Source organism: Eptatretus burgeri, chromosome 1 (assembly GCF_056783735.1).
Source record: "Eptatretus burgeri isolate ZD-2024b chromosome 1, Ebu_testis_v1, whole genome shotgun sequence".
Taxonomy (NCBI): domain Eukaryota; kingdom Metazoa; phylum Chordata; class Myxini; order Myxiniformes; family Myxinidae; genus Eptatretus; species Eptatretus burgeri.
In genome coordinates this window covers 119107351-119129771 of record NC_140961.1, presented here as the reverse complement: position 1 = coordinate 119129771, position 22421 = coordinate 119107351, and the positions used below count along the sequence as shown (strand labels likewise).

The following is a 22421-nucleotide window of genomic DNA, read 5'->3' as shown; positions in this document are numbered from 1 at the left end:
ATGGCAGGTGTAGGTGTTCATTGGGGAATGGAGTGTGCTGACAGCAGTGGTGGTGGAGAGGGGGCAGTTGACAGACTAAGTATAATAGGCACAGACGTCAGACTCGGTGTGGTGAGTACGGAGTGTGAATTACGGTGGGGTCGCAGTTGTGTGGGTAGGGGTGTGGCAGCTAATGACAATGTTTGTGAGGTTGTGGTTGGTGCAGTCGTCAGTAGAGTTGCAGTTGGTGCAGTTGGTATTGGGTGTGCTGCTCGTGTGTGTGCTGAGAGGGTGTTGCAGGTGCATATGAGGGTTAAGGTAAAAAAAAAAAAAATCTCCAGGGTTTTCCTGTGAACATGTTACAGTGGGGAATTTGTATGTTGAGTGATAGTGTTTAACCTGTGATGGTAGAAATTGTGTGGGCAGAATGGATTTGGGTTTTGGAAGCACTGGAAGCTTTTGAAGGGACAAAGAGGTTGTTTGCACAATGACGGCAATAGATGAAACAAAATGGAAGCAGCAAAGTTTGCAATCGACATTGAAGAGGGAATTAAGGGCTCTTTTTTTAGGAAAGATGAGAGTGGAAATTAAATGCTGTTGTTGGAAGAAGAATTGAAGTTGATGGCATGGCTGTGAGAGACAGACAACATCGAGTGGTAACGATATTATATACAAATGTGAGGACTTGAATTAATGAGGAGAGTAGTTGGAGAACAGGACTAGAAGGCTACAAGATGTATAGATGTGATAGGAAAGAGAAGATAAGAGGGGGGTTGTGTGGCAATCTCGGTAAACTGCAATCACAGTAAGAATGGGGACAGTATCAAAAATAAGAATTACATTAACCACAGAACAAATGTATAGGATTCTGTATGGATTGAGATTCGTGATTGCAGGAATAGTAAGATACTTGTATGATGTGTTTATATAGCCCCTGGTTTGGGGCAGTAACAAGCAAGGAGGGTGAAAGAACATGGAATGGGTACAGTGTTGATTTTTGGAGGTTTAAAATTGCCAGGGATAGATTAGTTCCAGGAACTGGATAATAACAAACCAAGGAGGATTTTCTAAATCTATTCCAGGTTTCTTTTTAAGCCAGTTTGTTAAAATGCCAATGAGGGGGTGGGGAGATATTATATTGAGTGACCAAAATAAAGTGTGTGAATCTCTTTTGTTGAGATGGCGAGTTGGGGACAGTAAGGTAAGATTTCAGGAAGATAAACTTTGAAGGTATGAGAAGAGAATGATATGCTCTATGCAGTGAACCCTCAAATATCGCGGGTTTGAATATCATGGGTTTCAACAAATCACAGGCAACCCCTTGTGTTCTGATTTAGTTATTGCGGGATTTCATTTTGGCCAACTGTGGTTTTTGAGCTGAGATGAGTCATTGTTTGCGTCCGCATGAAAGAGTACGATTACCCCTCATTCTGATCCTTTTTTTGTTTCTCACCCACCATTTTTAATGGTGCCCACACGTAAAACTTCGTGCAAAATTAGTTGTGCTAAAAGAGAGAGAAAGTAAAGACATTGGGTGAAAAATTGAGTTGTTAGACAGGTTGCCATGAGGTGAAAGTGCAGCATATGTGGCCTGTCATTAAGCTATGAATTAATTGACTGTGTGGTATATCTGTAAAGGTGAGTCAAATATCCATGCAAGTGTTTCCAACAGTGCTCCCCATAGTGCAAAAGTCTCATTCCAGTCTGTGATCCTCATATTGAAAGGATAGAAAAAGCGCTTAATATTTGGATGAGAACCAAACATAGGAAAAGTGTCTTTGAGTGGACCGGTGATACAGCAGAAATCATTGCGGATTTACCAATATTTCCATGAGATACCCGAGGCTGAAGACTCCAGTTCAACCACAGCTACCCACAAGTTCCACGCCAGCAAGCACTAGTGACTAGTTTTACAAATTCCAAAGAAGATTCAGCCTCTAGCATGTAAATTTAGTCGGGGAAGCAGCATCAGCAGACCATGATGCTGCGAAAAACTACCCACCGCAGTTCATGGAACTAATCAAGGTGAAGGGATTTATGTTGGAGCAGGTTTTTGACATAAACCCAATGGGATTATTTTGGAAGAGGATGCCATCTCATACCTTCCTGTCCAAGCAGGAAAGATATGTTCCAGGGCTAAAGGTGGCAAGGATAGGCATGCCCTTCTTCAATGCAGCAATGCAGCAGGCGACTTTGTCATAAAGCCAATGCTCCTCTTCCAATTGCTGAATCCTCACGCCCTCAAAGGGAAGGACAAGAACCAGCTCCTGGTATTCTGGTGTGGCAACAGGAGAATGTGGGTGACAGCCGCAATGTTCATTGTTTGGCTGAACAACTGCTTCGTCTTCAAAGTGGAAAAGTACCGGGATTTGAAGAAACATGCTTTCAAGGTTTTAGTTATTTTGGATAATGCGCCAAGTCATCCAGAAAGTCTGCAGTTTGTTCACCCCAGAGTGGAGGTCATCTTATTACCTGCCAATATGACCTCCCTCCTCCAGCAGATGGACCAAAGTCTCATTGCAACATTCAAGTCCCACTACACCTGCCACACCCTCGAGGGGCTACTGCCCAGATGGACAGTGAGCCTTGTTTAATATAACAATGATTACCAAAAAAACCCCACAACATCCCAGAATGTTTGAATATCATTGAGGAATCTCTTAAAAAGATTAAGCCAACGACATGGAATGCATGCTGGAAAAAAGTGTGGAGTGAGGTGGTGCATGACTTCAAGGGCCTGCTGTCAGTGTCCAAATAAGTGCAGAGGATTGTGAGGGTGTCAATTGATGTTGGAAAAGAGGGCTTTGACAACATCCAAGAGAAAGAGGTGGAGGAACTCCTTCAATCCCATCAGGTGAGGTCTGGTATGGGACCATGGTCAGAGCAGCGCATCACTGAATCCACTTTCTGCCGGTACTCCAGGGTCCTCCGTCTGGCCATTCCCCAGGCAGATTCCCGGCCCATCCACATCTCCTTGAGATTCTGATCAACCTGCTGCAACCACGAGTCAAGTGGTCAGCCCATTGGCTTCCTCCACTTACGAGGCTCCCTCACTGAGAGAATCTGCTGAGCAGGGTCAACATCATGAAAACGAGCTACATGTTCATACAGCTGTAGCTGATGTTCACGGACTCTGCAGGTAACAAATCTCATTCAAGTCTCTTTTAGAAACCACTCGTTGGACAAAAAGTCTAACCAGCAATAGCCAAGGATTCCCCGAAGAGACCTGGAACCAGAGGAATTAAATCTTCCTCTCAGATACCTGGGCAGAGTCCAAGTCTCACATCCATAGAGCAAGATTAGAAGCACCAAGGACATGAAGACTTGGACTTTTGTCCTCCTGCATAGGCACTGACAGCGCCACACCGCATGATCTAGTGAATCCATAACTCTTTAAGCCCGAGCCAGACGTCTATTGACCTCTGCCTCACAGCCAACAGAGACATGAATATCAGTGCCAAGGTAAGTAAATCTCTCCGTGACCTCAACATCCTCAGCACAAACAGGTACAGACAAGATAGCATCCAAGTTGTCTGTGAAAGCCTGGATCTTAGTTTTGACCAAGGAAACCTGTAATCCGATCAGCTCCGAATCCTCATTCAGCACCTGGAGGTCCCGCATTAGGATATCCAGCTTCTCCGCAAAGATGAGAGCATCATCTTCGAAATCAAGGTCAGAGATCTTGACATTCCCAAATGATGCACCACAGCTTAATCGCTCTGACATCCTCCCTATAATTCAGTCCATACAAGTATTTAAAAGTGTCGGGGCCAGTACACACCACTGTCAAACTCCAGTAACAACTGGAAGTAAGTTGGAGATGGTATCACCACGTCTCACAGCACTCTCAGTACCAGAGTATAGTTCAGAAACCTGATTGATCAGTTGCAGTGGCACCCCAAAGAGTTATAATCCTCTTCTCTTGAGGGCATCCCAATTCACGGAATCGAATGCGTTGCAGAGATCTACATAGGCGGTGAGCAGCCCCTGCCAAAACTCTCATATGCGTTTTGTTTAGGGCCGGAAGAGCAAAGACACGGTAAAACATTGACTTCTTTGGTGTGAATCCCGACTGCTCTGGACACTGGTGCTCAAGTAGAAGTTGGTAAACCCTATCAAAATGTATCCAAAGCAAAGACGTTGCCCAGCACTGATAGTGGTGTCACTCTTCAGGAGTTGTTGCAGCCCTGGCAAACACCCTTTCCTCTCCAAGGAGGGACAGCAAAGCCTCTCTTCAAGTGAGTTGGAATGATGCCTATGCATCAAACAGAACTGCATGCAGTGACATAAGTACAGCATTTCAGCATGGATGCAGCAGATCCAAGAAGCTTCACCCCCTTTCAATTGTTTCACCGCAGCTTGTCTTTCCACAAGCGAAGACGGTTCACAGTTGATTGGATGGTCAGCAATCGTAATAGTAACAACACTGACATTCAGCTCACCAGCTGGTGGGTCGATAGCCTGATACAACTGCTCAAAGTAACTGGCCCAGTGGGCCTACACTTCAGACTCTGTCAAGAGCTAACCACACTCTGCTCTAACTGTAGTACACCAAGGGATGGGCCAGGAGGAATGCAATGCATGAATTCCTGTGACACTGGTTACTGGTATCGATTCTCCCTTGGAGGACAAAGTTCTTCAGAACCATTCCTAAAGTGGGTTCCAAGACATCCACCAGCAACATTGGTGCTCAAGTAGAAGTTGGTAAACCCTATTAAAATGTATCCAAAACAAAGACCTTGCCCAGCACTGCAGGCATGTTGGTGGTCTTTCTGTCTTCTAACGTCTCCTCTCTGGTCTCGCCCCCCCCCTCTGCTCTGTCTGCGATTTGTCCCCACCATATTTCCGCAGGGCACTCAAGGTCCACCAACAACCCCCTTCTGGTAAAACTACCACAATCACGAAATACTGCTCACCTTCACTCTTTCATTCCTCTTTTTTTACCGCCTTTGGAATAAACTCCCTCACTCTATTCAATCCCATTCTTCCCTCCAGGCTTTCAAAACAGCTGTTCACAATCACCTCTTGTCATCCCCCATCCAAATCCTCGATCTTTTCTATCCCCATCAATCCATCCCAAGCCCACCTACTTCAAATTCCCTGCTTTCCTTCCTGAAAGTCACTGTATTCCCCATGTTACCTGCCACATCCCCCTCCCTTCCACAGATGTAATGTCTTTGTTCAGCACTGTTTTGTCCTTCCCACTCCTGCCCCTCTTGTCTCACACCCCCCTTGATGTGCGTTGGTGGATAGGATTGATGTGTGTTAGCTCTCATACAAGCCTCGACAAAGTATAGAAAAAAAAAAAACATTAAGGATGCTCGCCTTGAAGGCATTCCACAACTCTTCAGGATTCTCCAAAATACCCAGACCCCAAATCCCCACTCAGCCTGTTCAAAACTTCTCAGCTACCCTCTCATCCTTGAGCTTGCCAACATCTAGCCAAGGCTGGTATAGTACCATTCCGCTGGATTTGAGCTGTAACTTCAAAGTTGCTAAAAACAAGCCTGTGGTCGTTTTTGAGGAACTGAGCAATCCAGTAAACCTTGCATTTCTGAAGCAACCTTCAGCAACCATCAATGAGCACATGGTCAATCTCCTTTGCCTCACCACCAGCGTTGGAATACCAAGTCAAACGATGATGCTGTGGGTGCTGAAATCATGGACCAGCCACTCCAAGTCCACACTTCTTGCAAATTCAAGGAACTTTGTGCTATTCATAGTTCCAGACTGGTTCACAGTTGCAGACCCATGGGGTCAAATATGTCTCATAACCATCCCTATCAGTGCCCATCAATGCATTGAAATCCCCTATCACTAGAAGAGTATCTCACCTGAGACACTGATTAACCACATATTCAAGTGTAGCATGGAATGCCTCATTCAGCGTGAGATCACTCGCCTCAGATCACATATACAGAGACCAGGGAAATGACACCCAAAGAGTGACAAATCCTCAGTCTTCTAATATGCTCCTTGACCGGTGTTGCCTCAATTTTCATGGGAATCAGCTTAATGGACCAGGCTACAGCAACTCCTTAAGCATGCTAACCATCAAAGTGACCAGACCAGTAGTATGTGTATCTACCCACCATGATGGGTGGAGGGTACCACAGGGCACCAAAATAGGCCCCTCTGTTTTCTGGCTCAAATTAATGATGCAATGCCTCAGCTCAATGATTATGCTCACTCATATCCCAGCCCTTAAGTATGTTGATGAAATGACACTTATTGAGAATTCAAGGGGAAAGCAACCGAAGATGACAAAACAATCAGCTTTTCTTTTTTTTTTTCTCGATGGGAAATTAAAAATAACACGAAGTTGAATACTGATAAGTGTGCCCTTATGGAAGTTTGTTTCATGAAAGAACTTCCACCGAGGCCTCTATTTACTATCCAAACTACTGTACTGCAGAAGGTTGATCATATGAAAAGATTGGGTATTATTATTTCATCTGATTTGAAGTGAAACCTTCACATTCACAATATTGTCACCACCAGAGCAAATGGAAAGTTATTTACGTGAAAGATGCTCAAAAAGTTTAACTTAGCCATGGAAGATTTGCTTACCATTTATAAAGGAAATGTTACATCACTTTTAGAGTAAGCTGTTCCAGTTTGGAATGCTGGCCTCACAATCCGCCAAGGTAACGAATTGGAACACGTTCAGAAAAGGGCTCTCCGAATAATTCAAGGATAATTATACAGTGATTCTGACCAGGCCCTAAGGTCTTGTGATATTCCGACCTTGAAACAACGCAGGTGTAAAATTTGTCTGAGATTCACACGCCAATTGCAAACATCGAATCAGTTTAGGTATACATTGGCCTCCAGACCTCAGGCAGGATAGAACTCAATACTCTCTCAGAAGTTCATCTCAACTTTCACAAATTATGTGTAAAACCCAGAGGTACAAAAGACAGTGCCATACAATACTTTGCTAAAATTCTTACTGAATAATGTACATTATACTCCCCTTTTTTAATGACATCCTTTTCTAAGATTTTAAAGTAGAAAGTAATTACTTCTATAGCTTTATGATTATCATTCTGCTAATTTTGATTTTAATTGATTTGATACATAATGTAGCTGCTGTCCTCTTCTTATGTTTCATATGAACTTTGCATGAGAACACCTGTCCCTGCTTTTTGGTCTAAAGTTGCTCACACTTTTTAGCTCTGTTTCTTTGAACATTATATAGCCTGATTCCCAGGCTGAGTTTTCCTTTTACCTTCTTTAATCCCATTTAACTTGGTTTCCCCCTTTCTCATGTTCACCTTGTCTCTGTTTCCACATCGTGATGTGTTATTGCACCTATTCTCTTTAATCCTCCCCTTGCTTTATGCTGTATTTACCCTCCTATACTGTCTATCCTGCCTGATGGTGATGATATTTTATCATGCAAATTGTTAGTATTTCTCATCATGTATTTATTATTCCTCAGAATGTCCTGGTGACAGGCCTTTCTTGTGCAGTTTCTTTCTTAATTGTTAATATGTCACATTATAATGGGGATGGTTTAGTCTTTGTGGTTTGCAGTGATCAAGTCCGTTTGTGAATTAATCTGTCCTATGTTATAATGTCACTGTTATCTGCATATTAATTAGAACACAATGTAGTTAATTGTACTATTTTGCAGCCATTTCTCTTTTTTCATGTTTGAATGTTTATTATGTTCAGTTGAATAAAACCATTCACCTACCTACTTATCTACCATCTAGTCATTTATGCTGATGACTCCTAACTTCACTGTAGCTCTGCTGATTCACTCAACAACACTCATAATGAGGTTGGAGTTTCACTGGACAATGATTTAGAGAATGTGTTGAAGTTGGGGCACGACTGGCTGGTAAACTTCAATGCAAAGAAAACCAAATTGTTATCCATGTCTCGCTCCAGAAACAGGTATTTCCTTACTGTGCACATGGGGTTTTCAACCTAAACAGATTCATCTGAGCTTCGGCTTCTTGGTCACGACATCTCCTCCAACCTCCTTTGAGATAAGTACAATTATGGTATTGCTAAGAGTGCTTGCAAGCGAATTGGTTGGCTTCATCGAGCACAGATGTATTTACCTCCTGATGCCGTTTTGTACATGTGTAAGACAAAACTATACATGCCCTCATGGAGTGCTGTTGCTACATTTGGGCTGCAGCACCAGCCTGCCACTTATCTTAACTTGATAGGCTCCAGAAACGTATAGTTAACCTGGTTAGTGTAGAGATGGGTTCAACTCTTCAACCACTCTCTCACAGTATGTCAGTTGTCACTCTTAGTTTGTTATTCAGATATTTTCAGAGCAAATGTTCAGCTGGACTTCTCACTTGGTTCCTCTTGTGTGAGGGTTTGGATGCAAGACTCGACTTGCCATTTATGTGCACCCATGCATCACAGCCGATTCAAAATGCAGAACGAAAGGCTATGCAGATCGTTTTATCCCTTGTGCTGTCTTGCTTTGAAAATCACTACATGGAACATGCTTTCCATTATCCTATGATCTACCCAGCTTTAAGAGGAATGTCAATTCTTACTTCTTACATCTTTGAGATTACATTACATTTCACCTGACTTCTGATTCTTCCTGTGTCTTGGATGCTTTTTTTTAGTTTTCTCTTTTTTATTTTGTTTTGCTTTATCCTTATCTCCCTTGGATCATGTCACATATTGGAGGTTAGAAGGAGGTTATCTCACCTTCCCTTAGCTCTAAGCCCCTTACCTACAGTGGCTTTTTGCCTTGTTTGGGGCGATTTCCATGAAAACAAAACAAAAACCTGAGCTCAATTTGGAATGTCATAACAAAAACATTGAATACTCATTGACTGAAGATATTTCAGCTTTTCGTTCTTAATTTATTTGTATAAGTTTATGAAAAAAAAATTCCACTGACATTATGGAGTATTTTGTGTAGATCAGTGACAAAAAACTCAATTTACTCCATTTTAAATTCAGGCTGCAACAGAACAAAATGTGAAAAAGTTGAAGGGTGTGAATACTTCCTGAAGGCACTGTATATTGTTGTTAAAGAAGATGAGATACTTATTGATATTTTCAATAAATAAATAAAGAAAGGGGATGTGAAAGAATAAACAAGAAGATTAAAGGAATATCAAAAGTTAGTTTATGCCTGGTGTTGGCTTAATGGTTGGGGTGGTGGGTTTGGGATCCTCAGATCCTGAGTTCAAATCCTGCTCAGCTGTTGAATGGGTTGTAGGCGGTGGGGTTGACCAGCTGGGGTTGACTCTGCCTGTCATCCTTCTGAGGCCAGCAAAATGAGTACCAGCTAGCTGGTATACTGTGTCAGAGTGGCGACCCGTCCAGGATTGTGCCCAATAGCCAAGTAGACTGCTTAGGCAGCACCAACGCTCTGCACAGAGTATGGTCCCAATGGACGGATGGAAAAGTTAGTTTCAATAGTTGTAAAACAACAGGAAAACACGAAGAAACAGAGACAAAAACTAATGGGTGACGAAGCTTATGAATGAAAGCAAGATACAATTTTCAATGAGACCTCAACAAAAGATGATAGAAGCCACTGTTTCTACAATTCCCACAAAATAATATACTCCAAAAAACACTTCAAATGCTGAAAGATTTTGATCAAATGACAAAGCCAAAATTACGAGATGAGAATTAGAATATGATGATGAAGGATTATTCCAACAACTGAGAAAGGTAAATCAACCTCTTGATTATATTGTGAATGCTATTAAGAACAATAAATATTCAGCATATAGAAAAGACAACAACAGAGCAGGACTCATACCAAAAAAATATTCAGATCATTTATGTCTTGCAAATGAAAAGGTATTGATATTTAATAATTAATTTATATTCTTGAGTTCTGCTCGACCAAGCATTAAATTTATCCATCGATTAATGTTTATTCTAACAAAAGATGTACATAAAGCTAAAACTAGGAAGATTTTTCCAGATTATTTTGATGAGCCTTTGAAAATGAAAAATGACGATAATAGAATATACTGTATATTAATTTGCTGAACTCGCTTGATGATGAGATTTATGTCATTGGGAAAACAAATAAGAATGAGAACTAGAATTACGTTGTCGATGGCACACCATCGCATATTCCCATGCACACTGCTTTGTCCCATTAACGCGAGGTGAAATTTTATTTAAAAATGGAACCCCGTGACCCCAACCTCTCTGGCCCGGCCCCTTGGGCTCATATCAAAAATCCGAGAAAGTGTTGTGCACTTCCCCCATACATATATCTACTATGTCCCAAAGTTTCGAGTTCCTATTTCAAACAGTGTAAGATGAGTTACAGGGTAAGACAGACTGAAAGATGGACGGACGGCAGAGAAAATCACAATATTCCCGCTTTTCTTTGACAATGCGGGAATAATAAAAAACGTTATTGAAGCATGAAGTAAGCTTGGTTTAGGTTTGTCTTTGCGACATGTTAGCTTCCTTCCAAATGACCCATCACAATTACTTTGCAGACTATTATTGCTTTTAGCTAGTAAGAAAACTGAAAAGAACAATAGATTTAATGAAGCATCAGTCATTCTGGACCAGTCAATGAAAAATCTACTACATAAATGGCAGTCCTTCTGTCTGTTTATCTGTCTGTCTGTCTGTTTGTTTGTTTTTAACCAATAAGCTCCTAGACCAGTGAACCGATGTTGATGAAACTTTACACACATATAGACCTAACATTCAGCTCCAGGATGCGCTAAAGGCCCGGTCACACCTTGACGTTTTAGCCAGCGATGGCAACGTATTAAAATGTATGTAAAACGCTGGCTGACATTGAACTTTTGATGTTTTTTTTTAAGATTCGGACGTATTCATAACGAGTTGGTCGTATGCATAACATATTAGTAATGGACACAGAATGTTTCGTTGTGTTATAGATAACTTATACCAACAAATGCTGAACCTGTTGTTGGCCTACACAACCTATGCCCAACGATAGTCTAACTTCGGCATAACGCGTTGCACGTATCGCCGACGATGTCGTGACGTAGCCTATTAAAAGGTTGACGCACAACGATTCGAATCATAACTGCCGTAGAAATGGAAGTGACAACATCGCGGTCACACCTTGGCGATCTTGCCAGCGTATGCCGACCTAAGAAAAATGTGTCTAAAACGTTGGGGGCACGTCAAATACGGTATGAGTAAGTTTGGTATACGTGAGTAGAACGTTAAAGTACGCTATCATACGTCGTAGTAAGTAGAGTACGTCAAGAAATTTTAAACATGTTCAAAATTTTACGACGTACTCGGCGTATGACACACGTTCTGCATGCGATGGGGATAAGTTTTACACACGATATGTGGATGCTTACACACGTCCACAAAGGCTACTTATAAGCTACTCATAAGTCGAAACACGTCGCGGTAATGTCTTTTTTACGCGAAACTTATTTCTAACTTATGTTTGACGTGCTTTGAACCAATTCTTTACGTAGTCCCAACACACATCGACGTATGTAGACGTATTCCAATGACGTCTTCCGGTCGACAAAAAAAAAAAAATTACGTGTTTCTAGCTTACAACTGCCATATAAAGACGTGTTCCCAGCGGTTTTGGGAATTGGTATATAAAAATGCTGCTCATAAAAGGGGAACCCAACAGTGTTTTCGAGTTCCTTTTTGAGTCGATGTCCATGTCATCAGTATCAGTATGAGTATTAGTATTAGTATCAGTATTAGTATTAGTATTAGTCGTAGTTTGTTCATGTTGGCAGTAGTAGGTGAGTGTGAGGGGGAGGGTGTGGGTTATGATGGATCGTCCTTGCGTCCGCGTGTCCACAGGTAGGTTCATAGGCTGCCACTCAACGATTTAAATGGCTACATCTCCACTATTGAAAGTAGACGCTTGCGCTCAACAATTCGATTTTTTTTACACTCAACGACTTTTAAACGGTACCACTCAGCTATTTTCATTGTTTGCAATAAACGATTTAAATTGTTGTCACTCACCTTTGTTTTTTGACGCTGGGGTTTGGAAATTTGAAGCGTTTCTTCTGAACGTGTTAAAACGCTCAAACTCGACTATTTTAAATAAACGCTGCCGATGGACAATTGGAATCATAGCCAAGCTAGACATCGAAGTGTGAACATCCTCGTCATGCCGAAGAAAAGTTTAAAGAATGCTGCTAATAAGTGTCCTGGCCGTGGCCGTGGACGCTGACGCAAGGACGATCCATTATACCGACGTCTTTCAGCCTATGAGTAACTTAAAAGTAACGTCTGTCGATGTGTGGCAACGATCGCGTAACGTGCCAACAACACGTTAATCATAGGTTAGAAATAAGTTTCGGGTACGCTAAACATTACCTCGGCGTGTCTCAACTTATGATTAACTTACAAGTAGCATGTGTTGTCGTCTGTCAACGATCGCAGACCGTGCATACAACTTGTGGCCAGCGTAGCGGAATGTGTGAGTCATACGCCGGCATACGTCGTGAAATTTCAAGCATCAAAAAATTTGAGGACAACCGAAAAGTACAACGTTTAAAGCCAACATACAACGACGTATGGCAGTGTTTTTCAGCGTGCTCTCAATGTTATCAAAACTTACCCATAACGTATACAACGTGTGCCAGCGTTTTAGAAAAAAAAATTCAAAAATCGGCATACGTTGGCTAAAACGTCAAGGTGTGACCGGGCCTTAAGTGGCTTTCATAAAAATTCCTGGAGGGTGGTTTAACGTGATGTTATTTTCGAATAGATTTATTTGGTGTTTTTTTCAGGTGTGTTTGGGATGGTTTCATTGAATTTTTCAGTGTGTCTCATTTTTAAAGGCGGCTTGCTGATGAAGGGAAGTATAGGAAGTGCTCCAAGAACAAGATATTTCAACCAAGAAGCACTAAGTGTTTTTCATATTAAACTTTAAAACCGAGCCATTCACTGCACCACTATATTTACCAGTTGCGACGACAATGATTGCTCCCTCGCTGTCACCCCATAAAAGAAGCCTTCCTAATTTTCTCCATACAACTAATGCCTCAGTCTAACTAGCATGAGGAAAATAGGCACTTAGTTACCAGCAAATTTCCTGGGTATTACCAGGTACTTCAGCTTGTAATAAATAAATGCCAATGCACAGATATTTTATCCCATATTAAATGCTCTCACAATGCTAATGAGAAAATATTTTCTCTTGTAGATGCTAATGAGAATTATTTTTTGTTAATAATAGGTGATAAAGAAGTATTTGTATTTGGAGATAAGATAATGCTTGAGTTAATAACTCTGAATATTGGAAGAAAGATTTTTTTTGTGTGGAGTCAAGGCTCATAGAAGAGATAGAACACTGAATGGATCAATACACAACAGAACAAAATGAACAGTACACAAGGGATTTTATAAAAACAGAACCAACAGAAGGGTTGAGGGACAAAATTGAGGGTGACTTGAAAAATAATGGATGTGGGAAGGAATGAAATAAGAGGGGAGGATGCAGTGGGTGGACAAGAGGGATACAAAAGCAAACTCAAAGGAAGGAAAAATCGAAACTTGGAAAGAGATGGGATTGGGATAGGTTAATATAGAAAAGGTCATGGTTTTGGATGGAGGATGTTCTGAGATGGTGTTGAACAGCTGCCTTTCAGACCTAAAAGGAAGAATGAGATTGAAGAGAATGTGGAGGTTGGCTCCACAGGCAAGAAAAAAGATGAACGAATGAGTGGTGATTCTGGGTTTTGGGAGTTTCATGAGAAAGAGGTTATTGGCAGATTGGTGTGCCCTGCAGAAACCTGTGGGTGGGGTGGACAAAGCATGGAGAGAGCAGAAGGTGCAAGACTTGAAAGGAGGCAGGAGAAGATGGAATGACAACCGACCTGCATCACAGTCATATACTAGAACTACCTTGTCGATGGCACACCATCGCATATTCCCGCATGCCCTGCTTTGTCCAATTAACGCAAGGTGAAATTTTATTGATTTAAAAAGCAATGACAATTTTTTTTTAATCGAGCCCCATGACCCCAACCCCTCTGGCCTGGCCCCTTAGGGGTCATATCAAAAATCTGAAAGTGTTGTGCACTTCCCCATACATATATCTACTATTTCCCAAAGTTTCAAGTTCCTATTTCAAACGGTGTAGGAGTTACAGGGTAAGACAGACGGACGTACGGATGGACGGATGGACAGACGGACGGTGGAGACAATCACAATATTCCCGCTTTTCTTCGAAAGCACGGGAATAATAATGAGGGAGAAATACAGTTGACTAATCAATGCAAACTCCTATCATTGTCTCCTGAAAGATCTTTCACAAGTGAATGTATCCATTACATCTGCTCGCAGTTTCAATGATTTTCTGGGACACCACCATTGACGTCCTGAATGGCCATTGGCTCCCAAACTCTGATAGCTTATATTCCCTTATTTTAACAATAGATCTTGTATTTAATCCCATGAGGAGTCCAGACACCCTCCCCAGCAGAAAGGTTGGTGGATACGTCTGTTTAGTCGCCAACAACTTGACCATGTGACAGATGGTATAGTCTCTATGCACGAAGCGAGTGACGTCACAGCGGAAGGTAAGGCTCCGCCATATTGAGGGGCAAAAGATCATGGCTACCACGCACATGTCACGCAAACTTCTGGGCTATTTCCATGGATTAGATGATATTTCAGAGAAGAGGTACTGCGAAAAACTGAAGCTGTGTGGTCTTAGTGAAGATCCTTATATTATTTCAAAGGATAAATGGACAACAAAAAGGAAATTTTGGCCTCAAATCGTTTTCCCTGACATCTATGTTTACCTTGTTGAAACGCAGAGTCCTTACACTCAAGCCAGCCTGAAAGACTTCAAGAGTATGGATGCTTACTCATATTATGTCGCCGGGTTTGTTAGTGACATAATCTCGACAAAAGCTGACAATAACTGTATTATCGTGAGGGCAAAGGTCAGCCTGTTTGCTTTCATTTCAGTCTTATTGTATTCATTGTTGCTCGTTTTGTTCAGCAACCAGCGTCACTTTTTTATACTTTAGTATATCACGAATTTTAAAATATATTCGGATATTTGCTTTTAAGTTTCGACGTCGACGTGACAATATGCTCAAACAGAAAATATTCACAGAGGAGGAACTAAGAATAAGACATGAGCAAACTGAAGAGGCAATCGGACGTGACGTAATGGCATGTAATGAAATATCGGCAGTTATTGTTGTTTTTTTTTTTTTTAAAACGCTGCCAATACGCCAGTATTTTGTAGCTGTAATTTAGAAACTCGTTCAGTAAGTTCTGTGGTCGTCCGGAAGACGTCAATCTAATACTTCTAAATACGTCAATATGCATTGGAGGTACGTTACACATAGGTTCAAAGCACGTTACTCATAGGTTAGAAATAAGTTTTGGGTACGCTAAGCATTACCTCGACATGTTTCGACTTATGAGTAGCTTACAAGTAATGTGCCTCGACAGGTGTCAACGATCGCATAACGTGCCTCGACGTGTGTCAACGATCGTGTAATGTGCCTATAACATGTTACTCATATGTTGTAAATAAGTTTCGGGTACGCTAATCATTACCTCGACGTGTTTCGACTTATGAGTAACTTACAAGTAACGTGTATCAACGATCGTATAACGTGTATACAACTTATGGCCAGCGTAGCGGAACGTGTGTCATACGCTGGCATACGTCGTAAAATTTCAAGCATGCTAAAATTTGAGGACAACCACAAAGTACAACGATGAAAGCCAGCATACTACGACGTATGGCAGTGTTTTTCAGCGTGCTCTTAATGTTATCAAAACTTACCCATAACGTATTCGACGTGTGCCAGCGTTTTAGACAAATTTTTCATAAGTCGGCATACGCTGGCTAAATCGTCAAGGTGTGACAGCGCCTTTAATTTTGGCAACCATTAATTTTTTTCTATTTTCAAATAGTTTCTGGTCACTGTCACAGACATATTTAATCACAGGTGAGATATATTTCATTTATTACAATGTTATCTATATCTCTGACCGCTCAACGATGTCTTATCGAAGGGGCCATACAAAAATAACGTAGCTCACACATGGGGGCTGGGAGTTGGATTGGGGTGGGTGTATGTCCAATCATTATTGAGTTTTACATTTGCAGTGGTTCGAGGGTGTTTCCAGAGCCGGCATATAATGACCTTTTTCGTTAATATTAAAACGAGCTATTAAAGGACTTTTTGGACGTTTCTGGGTAAGCTTTCCTATAACCTTGAATGAGGTTCTGATCGAGCTTTTTCTATTTGCCATGACTTTGCTGAAAGATCTTACTTCTACTACTACTACTACTTCTATGCCAGGTAGCCATCATTTTGTTGGGGGCGTGACTATGCTGCTGATGCTGTGCCCCTATACTAGTACACCAGTACTCATTTTGCTGACCTTGGAAGGATGACAGGCTGAGTTAACCCCACCTGGTGTTAATTCAGTGGAGACGGGGCTCAAACTCAGGACTCTCAGATCCCAAGCCAGCCACCCAAGCCACTAAGCCAATACCAGGCTTATATCTCACTGTAAGCTGGTCGATGGAAGAACAAAAAAAGTGATGTCACCTTTCTGGGAAGAGGAAGAAGAGGCTGCAGCCGTAAAATAGCTTTTCCATCTCTACGCAGTAAATTAAAGTGAAATGTATTTTTGTTTGTGACCTTACCGCTTTGAGCTCCCAATGCTAATTCACGACAAAACTTTCCATGAACAGACTTTAACCACGATGCACCTAAATAGGCATTTTGAACTATCATGATGAGGTCATTTGGCCCATTATTTCCGTGTTGCGCTTCAAAGTTCATTTATTTAAAAGCATAAGGTAATTTTTTCACTGCAGCTTCACTCCTTGACACCCAGTATGGCTTGTAGACCCAATAAGAAAGACCCTTGACAACACTTATACCCTTTTATACCCATCTGCTCGCAGTATACCCATCAAGACCCTGTTGAGACTTTATAAACCCCCTCATACCCATTTGGATCCTTTTGAGATAAATTGACCCATTTGACACTTTTCAGACCCTTTGGACAATTTCAAACCATTTGGACACTTCTGACCCCTTTTGTTATTTTCCCCTTAGACCCTTTAAACACTTTTGACGCCTTTTATGACCCTTAAAACACTTTAGGCCTTTTTGACCTTTTACGACCCTTAAGCCATTCCAGACCCCTCTACAACCCTTAGAAAATTGAAAAAAATTCTCCCCAAAATAGTTTTTGACGACCTTTTTTGCGCACCATTCACGTTGCATCACAATTTGCAATGACGAATCGAAACTGATATCTCAAAGTGAAACTGACATTAAAATTGAAACTGAAACAACTGATCCATGGATCATCGAGTGGGAAACCAGAATTAAATGCTGTGAGAACTACTGAATGTAAATTGCCGAAAGCAAAGCTATATGAGTATAGAGAGAGGGGCAGGTTGTGGACTGAAGAAGCGATGTGGAGAGGGATAGATGACTATTGGTGGTCGGTCGGTGTGGAAAGAACTTTGGTGATCTTCCTTCAGGCAGTAGGCCCAAAACTTACTGAAATTTGTTTCCCAGCGAGCTTTCATAATATCACCCTCACTCCCAAGCAGTACTTCCGAGATACAACAAGCATGGATTGGAAATCTTCGCTAGTGGAATGGGACGAGGTTACCAAGATTAACAGCTCAACCTACTGTGATATCTGCACACTGAGTATTTACACTGATTTCCTGTTTCTACGAATACACACTCATTTGAGATGAGATGTTGCTCGTTTGAAGTGAGACATCGACAAACCCGTCAGTGATAGGTACCGTGCTAGTGCATAAATATGTTGAAGCTTTCACTAAGTTTGCCAAGTTGTAAATACATACATGCATACAGTTTACACATATACAAGCTGCTGCTTGAGCTTGAGATCATTCTTTTAAAACATAACCTCAAAGGCAAGTTTACAAAAAAGTAGTAACATCGGTAGATTTGAAAAATCAATTGCCACCATTATAAAAATGTCTAATGTGTTGTTTACCTGATTTACATTGACGGAAACAGTGTTGTTTATGGACCATTGGTTTTCAGGCTTCAATTTCACAAGGAATTCATAAAATCCAGGAATTTTCCCTGGCGTCTGTACAAAACCAATTGTGCCCTCTAAGATATGTGTATATCGTGATGAAGAATACCGCTGTGATTTTATCCAGTCAGATGTGGCTATCCATGTTTTCCCTGTTACATTTTGTAACAGAAGCTCATCAATCAAAGGCAATACATCCGTTTCACTTGAATACAAGATGATTACACGTGCACTTGTCTTCACGAAAAGATTGCCTTCATTCCGACAAAAAATGAATGTTGAACAGCACAATGAGAAAGGCAATTGTTTTTAAAGGAGTCTTTATCTTTAAAGCAAAATAGAAAAACACTGTTGGGAGGTTTTTGTTTGTCATCAACCACAATGTGTACCATATAGCACCACCCAGTGGTGGTGGGAGAGAGTGTTACAAGTCAGCTGTTGAGATGATTTGCAATTTTGCACTGTGCATGTGGCATCGTACAAGTGCTTTACTGACCTTTGCGAGAGGGAGGGGGTATTACTCTCCCACAGGGACTGGGTGTCCCAGATGATGACCACCCTGGAAATCCCTGCCAGATGCATTTTCTGGGATTTCCTGGCTCATTCCTGAGCAGGATATCTCAAAAATTTATGGGCAAATTTGAGACAGAACTTGGTGGATAGGATTGATGTGTGACAAAGACGAACTCACTAAATGTTGGTGAATAAACGGATCTGGATCCAGATACTATAATTTTAAAATTGAATCTTCACCATTGAAGATGGTTACAAAAATTATCGACACTGATAAAAAGCAGTGTGTGTGTGTGTGTGTGTGTGTGTGTGTGTGTGTGTGTGTGTGTGTGTGTGTGTGTGTGTGTGTGTGTGTTTCTTCTCCATAACTCCAAAATAATAAAACCTAGCAGCCTGAATCGTTGCATCCATGTGAAGAAAACTCCACGGAAGTGCAAGAGTGAAAATTGGATGTTTGAGTTAATTAAAATACTCCTTTTGAAGAAAATTAACGGTCTTATTTAATTATATCCTTCATCAGGCGATCCTCGGTCACCTCACTGTCTGGGGTCTTCAGGCGTTTCCTGGGTAACCTCACTGGGGTCTGAAGGAGGAGGAGGAGAAGATTGGGACCATACTCTGTGCAGAGCGCTAGTGCTGCTGAAGCAGTTTCCTTGGCTATTGAGCACTATCCTGGATGGGTCTAGTGCCCAACTGTGTCTGTGGACGTCCTCCTGCAGTTGGGTCACTTCTTATTAGGAGGTTGGTGGCAGGATTTGCAGTCCGGCCACCGTAAAACCCTTCATTCCGCAAAACGCAAAAACGCAAAAAAATCTGAAAACCCACTCCGTGGGAGTACCTCCTGTGCAGCTTCCCTTCGCAGGGCAGCTCACCAGATGACGGGATTGGGGCAAAGCCTTCGGGACCCCCAATCTTTGATAGGAGGGAAACCACGGGGTAACATCCCTGGGTCAGATTGCGGGAGAGTGTGTCGGAGTGGTGCTGAGGTGTCGTCCACCAGACGGCGGTCTCCTTGGGTTAACCTGAGGCGGTCCCTTCGGGTGGGTGCCTGGAATGTCCTATCCCTAAGAGAGGATGATCACCTGTCTCTGTTATCATCTGAGCTCAAGCGTTTGGACATCGGGATTGCAGCGCTCTCTGAGGTTCGGAGACCGGATTGCGGCGAGATAATGGTGGGTGGTTACACCTACTATTGGTCTGGTCGCTCTCATGGTTACCATACCCAAGGAGTTGCTGTAGCTGTGTCCAATAAGCTGACCCCAATGATAATTGAGGTAACACCGGTCAACGAGCGTATTATGAGATTAAGGATTCGTCACTCCTTAGGTGTCATTTCCCTGGTCTCTGTTTATGCTCCGACTGAGGCGAGTGATCTCACCGTGAAGGATGCATTCTACGCCACACTCGAGTCTGTGGTTGATCAGTACCCCAGACGAGATACAATTCTCGTCTTGGGGGATTTCAATGCATCGACTGGAACTGATAGGGATGGTTATGAGGTGTGTGTTGGTCCCCATGGGTCAGGAACTATGAACCAGAATGGCACTAAGTTCCTTGACTTTGCAAGAAGTCATGGACTTAGGGTGGCTGGTTCATGGTTTCAGCGCCCACAAGCTCATCGCTGGACTTGGTATTCCAACGCTGGCGGTGTGGCAAAGGAAATTGACCATGTCCTCATTGACGGTCGTTGGAGGATGATCCAGAACTGCAGGGTCTACCGGAGTGCTCAGTTCCTCAATACTGACCACAGGCTTGTTGTAGCAACTCTAAAGCTGCACCTTAAATCCTGGAGAATGGTACCATCCCAGCCGAGGCTGGATGTTGCCAAGCTCAGGGATGAGAGAGTAGCTGAGGAGTTTGCGAACAGGCTGAGTGGACACTTGGGGGGTCTGGGTGCTTTGGGGGGTCCTGAAGAGTTGTGGAGCGCCTTCAAGACCACCATCCTTGATGTTGCCAGTGGATGTCTTGGAGCTCACCGCAGGGCAAAGAAGAATTTTGTCTCTCAAGGGACACTGGATACCATTGACCAGAGTCGCAGAGCCAGGCTGAATGGCAGAGCTGAGCTGTTCAGGGAGCTGAGGCGTAAAACTGTACGTGCACTGAGGGTGGACAAGGAGGCCTATGTGCGAGGAATCTGTGAGGGGGTAGAGCATCACCTGTGGACAGGTGATTCTCGTGCCGCTTACAGGGGAATTCACGCATTACGTTCATCCAAGCCCATCCCTCGGAGCACTACAGTTCGAGCAGAGAGTGGTAGGCTCTTGACAGAGGAGTCTGAAGTGAAGGCCCGCTGGGCCGGTTACTTTGAGCGGTTGTACCAGGCTGATCCGCCAACTGTCGAGTTGGACGTCAAGGGTGTTACAATCCCTGTTGCTTACCCTCAAATCAACTGTGGTCCACCTACGCTTGTGGAAACACGGGCTGTGGTGAACCAGTTGAAACGGGGCAAAGCTCCAGGGATCTGTGGCATCCATGCCGAACTTCTCAAGGCTGGTGGAAATGCTGCACTCGTGTCGTTGCATGCAGTTTTGTGCTCTACCTGGAACACAGGCATCATCCGAACTGACTGGTAGAGGGGCCTTGTTGTCCCTCTCTGGAAAGGGAAGGGTGATCGCCAAGACTGCAACAACTACCGAGGGGTGACGCTGCTCTCAGTGCCGGGCAAGGTCTTTGCTCGGATAATTCTCGATAGGGTTCGCCACCATCTGCTTGAGCACCAGCGTCCAGAGCAGTCAGGCTTTACACCAAAGAGGTCAACGATTGACCGTATCCTTGCACTTCGTGTCCTCACCGAACGCAGATGAGAGTTTCGGCAGGGGCTGCTTGCAGCCTATGTTGATCTCTGTAAAGCGTTCGATTCAGTGAATCGGGATGTCCTCTGGAGGATTCTTGGTCTTCGTGGGGTGCCACCAAAACTGATCGATCTGATGTCTGAACTCTAATCTGGTACTGAGAGTGCTGTGAAGTGTGGTGGTACCATCTCTGACTTATTTCCAGTTGTTACTGGAGTTTGTCAGGGATGTGTACTGGCCCCCACACTTTTCAGCACTTGTATGGACTGGATTCTGGGGAGGATGTCGGAGATATCAAGTTGTGGTGCGTCATTTGGGAATGTCAAGATCTCGGACCTTGACTTTGCAGATGATGCAGTCATCTTTGCTGAGACTTTACACATCCTCTTGGGGGCCCTTGAGGTGCTGAATGAGGAGTCGGAGCCATTGGGATTACGGGTTTCTTGGGTCAAAACTAAGATCCAGGCTTTCGGTGACATCTTGGATGCTGCTGTCCTGTCTGTGTCTGTTTGTGGTGAGGATGTTGAGGTCGTGGAGAGATTCACTTACCTTGGCAGTGATATTCATGTCTCTGCTGGCTGCGAGTCAGAGGTCAATAGACGTCTGGGTCGGGCCTGGGGAGTCATGGATTCACTGGATCATGGGGTGTGGCGCTGCCGGTACCTGTGCGGGAGGACGAAAGTCCGAGTCTTCAGGTCCTTGGTACTTCCAGTCTTGCTCTATGGGTGCGAGACTTGGACTCTGACCAAGGATCTGAGATGGAGACTTAATTCCTTTGGTACCAGGTCTCTTCGGAGAATCCTTGGCTATCGCTGGTCGGATTTTGTGTCCAACGAGCGGTTGCTGAGAAAGACTCGGATGAGATTTGTTACCTGCATAGTCCGTGAGCGTCAGTTGCGGCTGTATGGACATGTGGCTCCTTTTCCTGACTCTGATCCTGCTCACCAGATTCTCTCAGCGAGGGAGTCTCATGAGTGGAGGAGGCCAGTGGGTCGACCACGTGCCTCATGGTTGCAACAGGTTGACCATCATCTCAAGGTTATGGGGATGGGCCTGGCATCTGCCTGGGGGATGGCCAGACGGAGGCCCCTGGAGTACCGGCAGAAAGTGGACGCAGCGACGTGCTGT

At 43.1% G+C, this 22421-nt stretch overlaps 1 protein-coding gene across 2 annotated transcripts in view; it reads right to left on the bottom strand.

The window, feature by feature from the left end:
• LOC147035272 (vomeronasal type-2 receptor 1-like) overlaps positions 1 to 22421 on the bottom strand; it is a 296355-nt gene that overhangs the window by 9214 nt on the left and 264720 nt on the right. For both annotated transcript variants that reach the window (XM_085896323.1, XM_085896332.1), the window contains exon 12: positions 17944 to 18242. In XM_085896323.1, coding sequence (XP_085752449.1) covers positions 17944 to 18242 — 299 coding nt within the window. The remainder of the gene's footprint in view (positions 1 to 17943; positions 18243 to 22421) is intronic.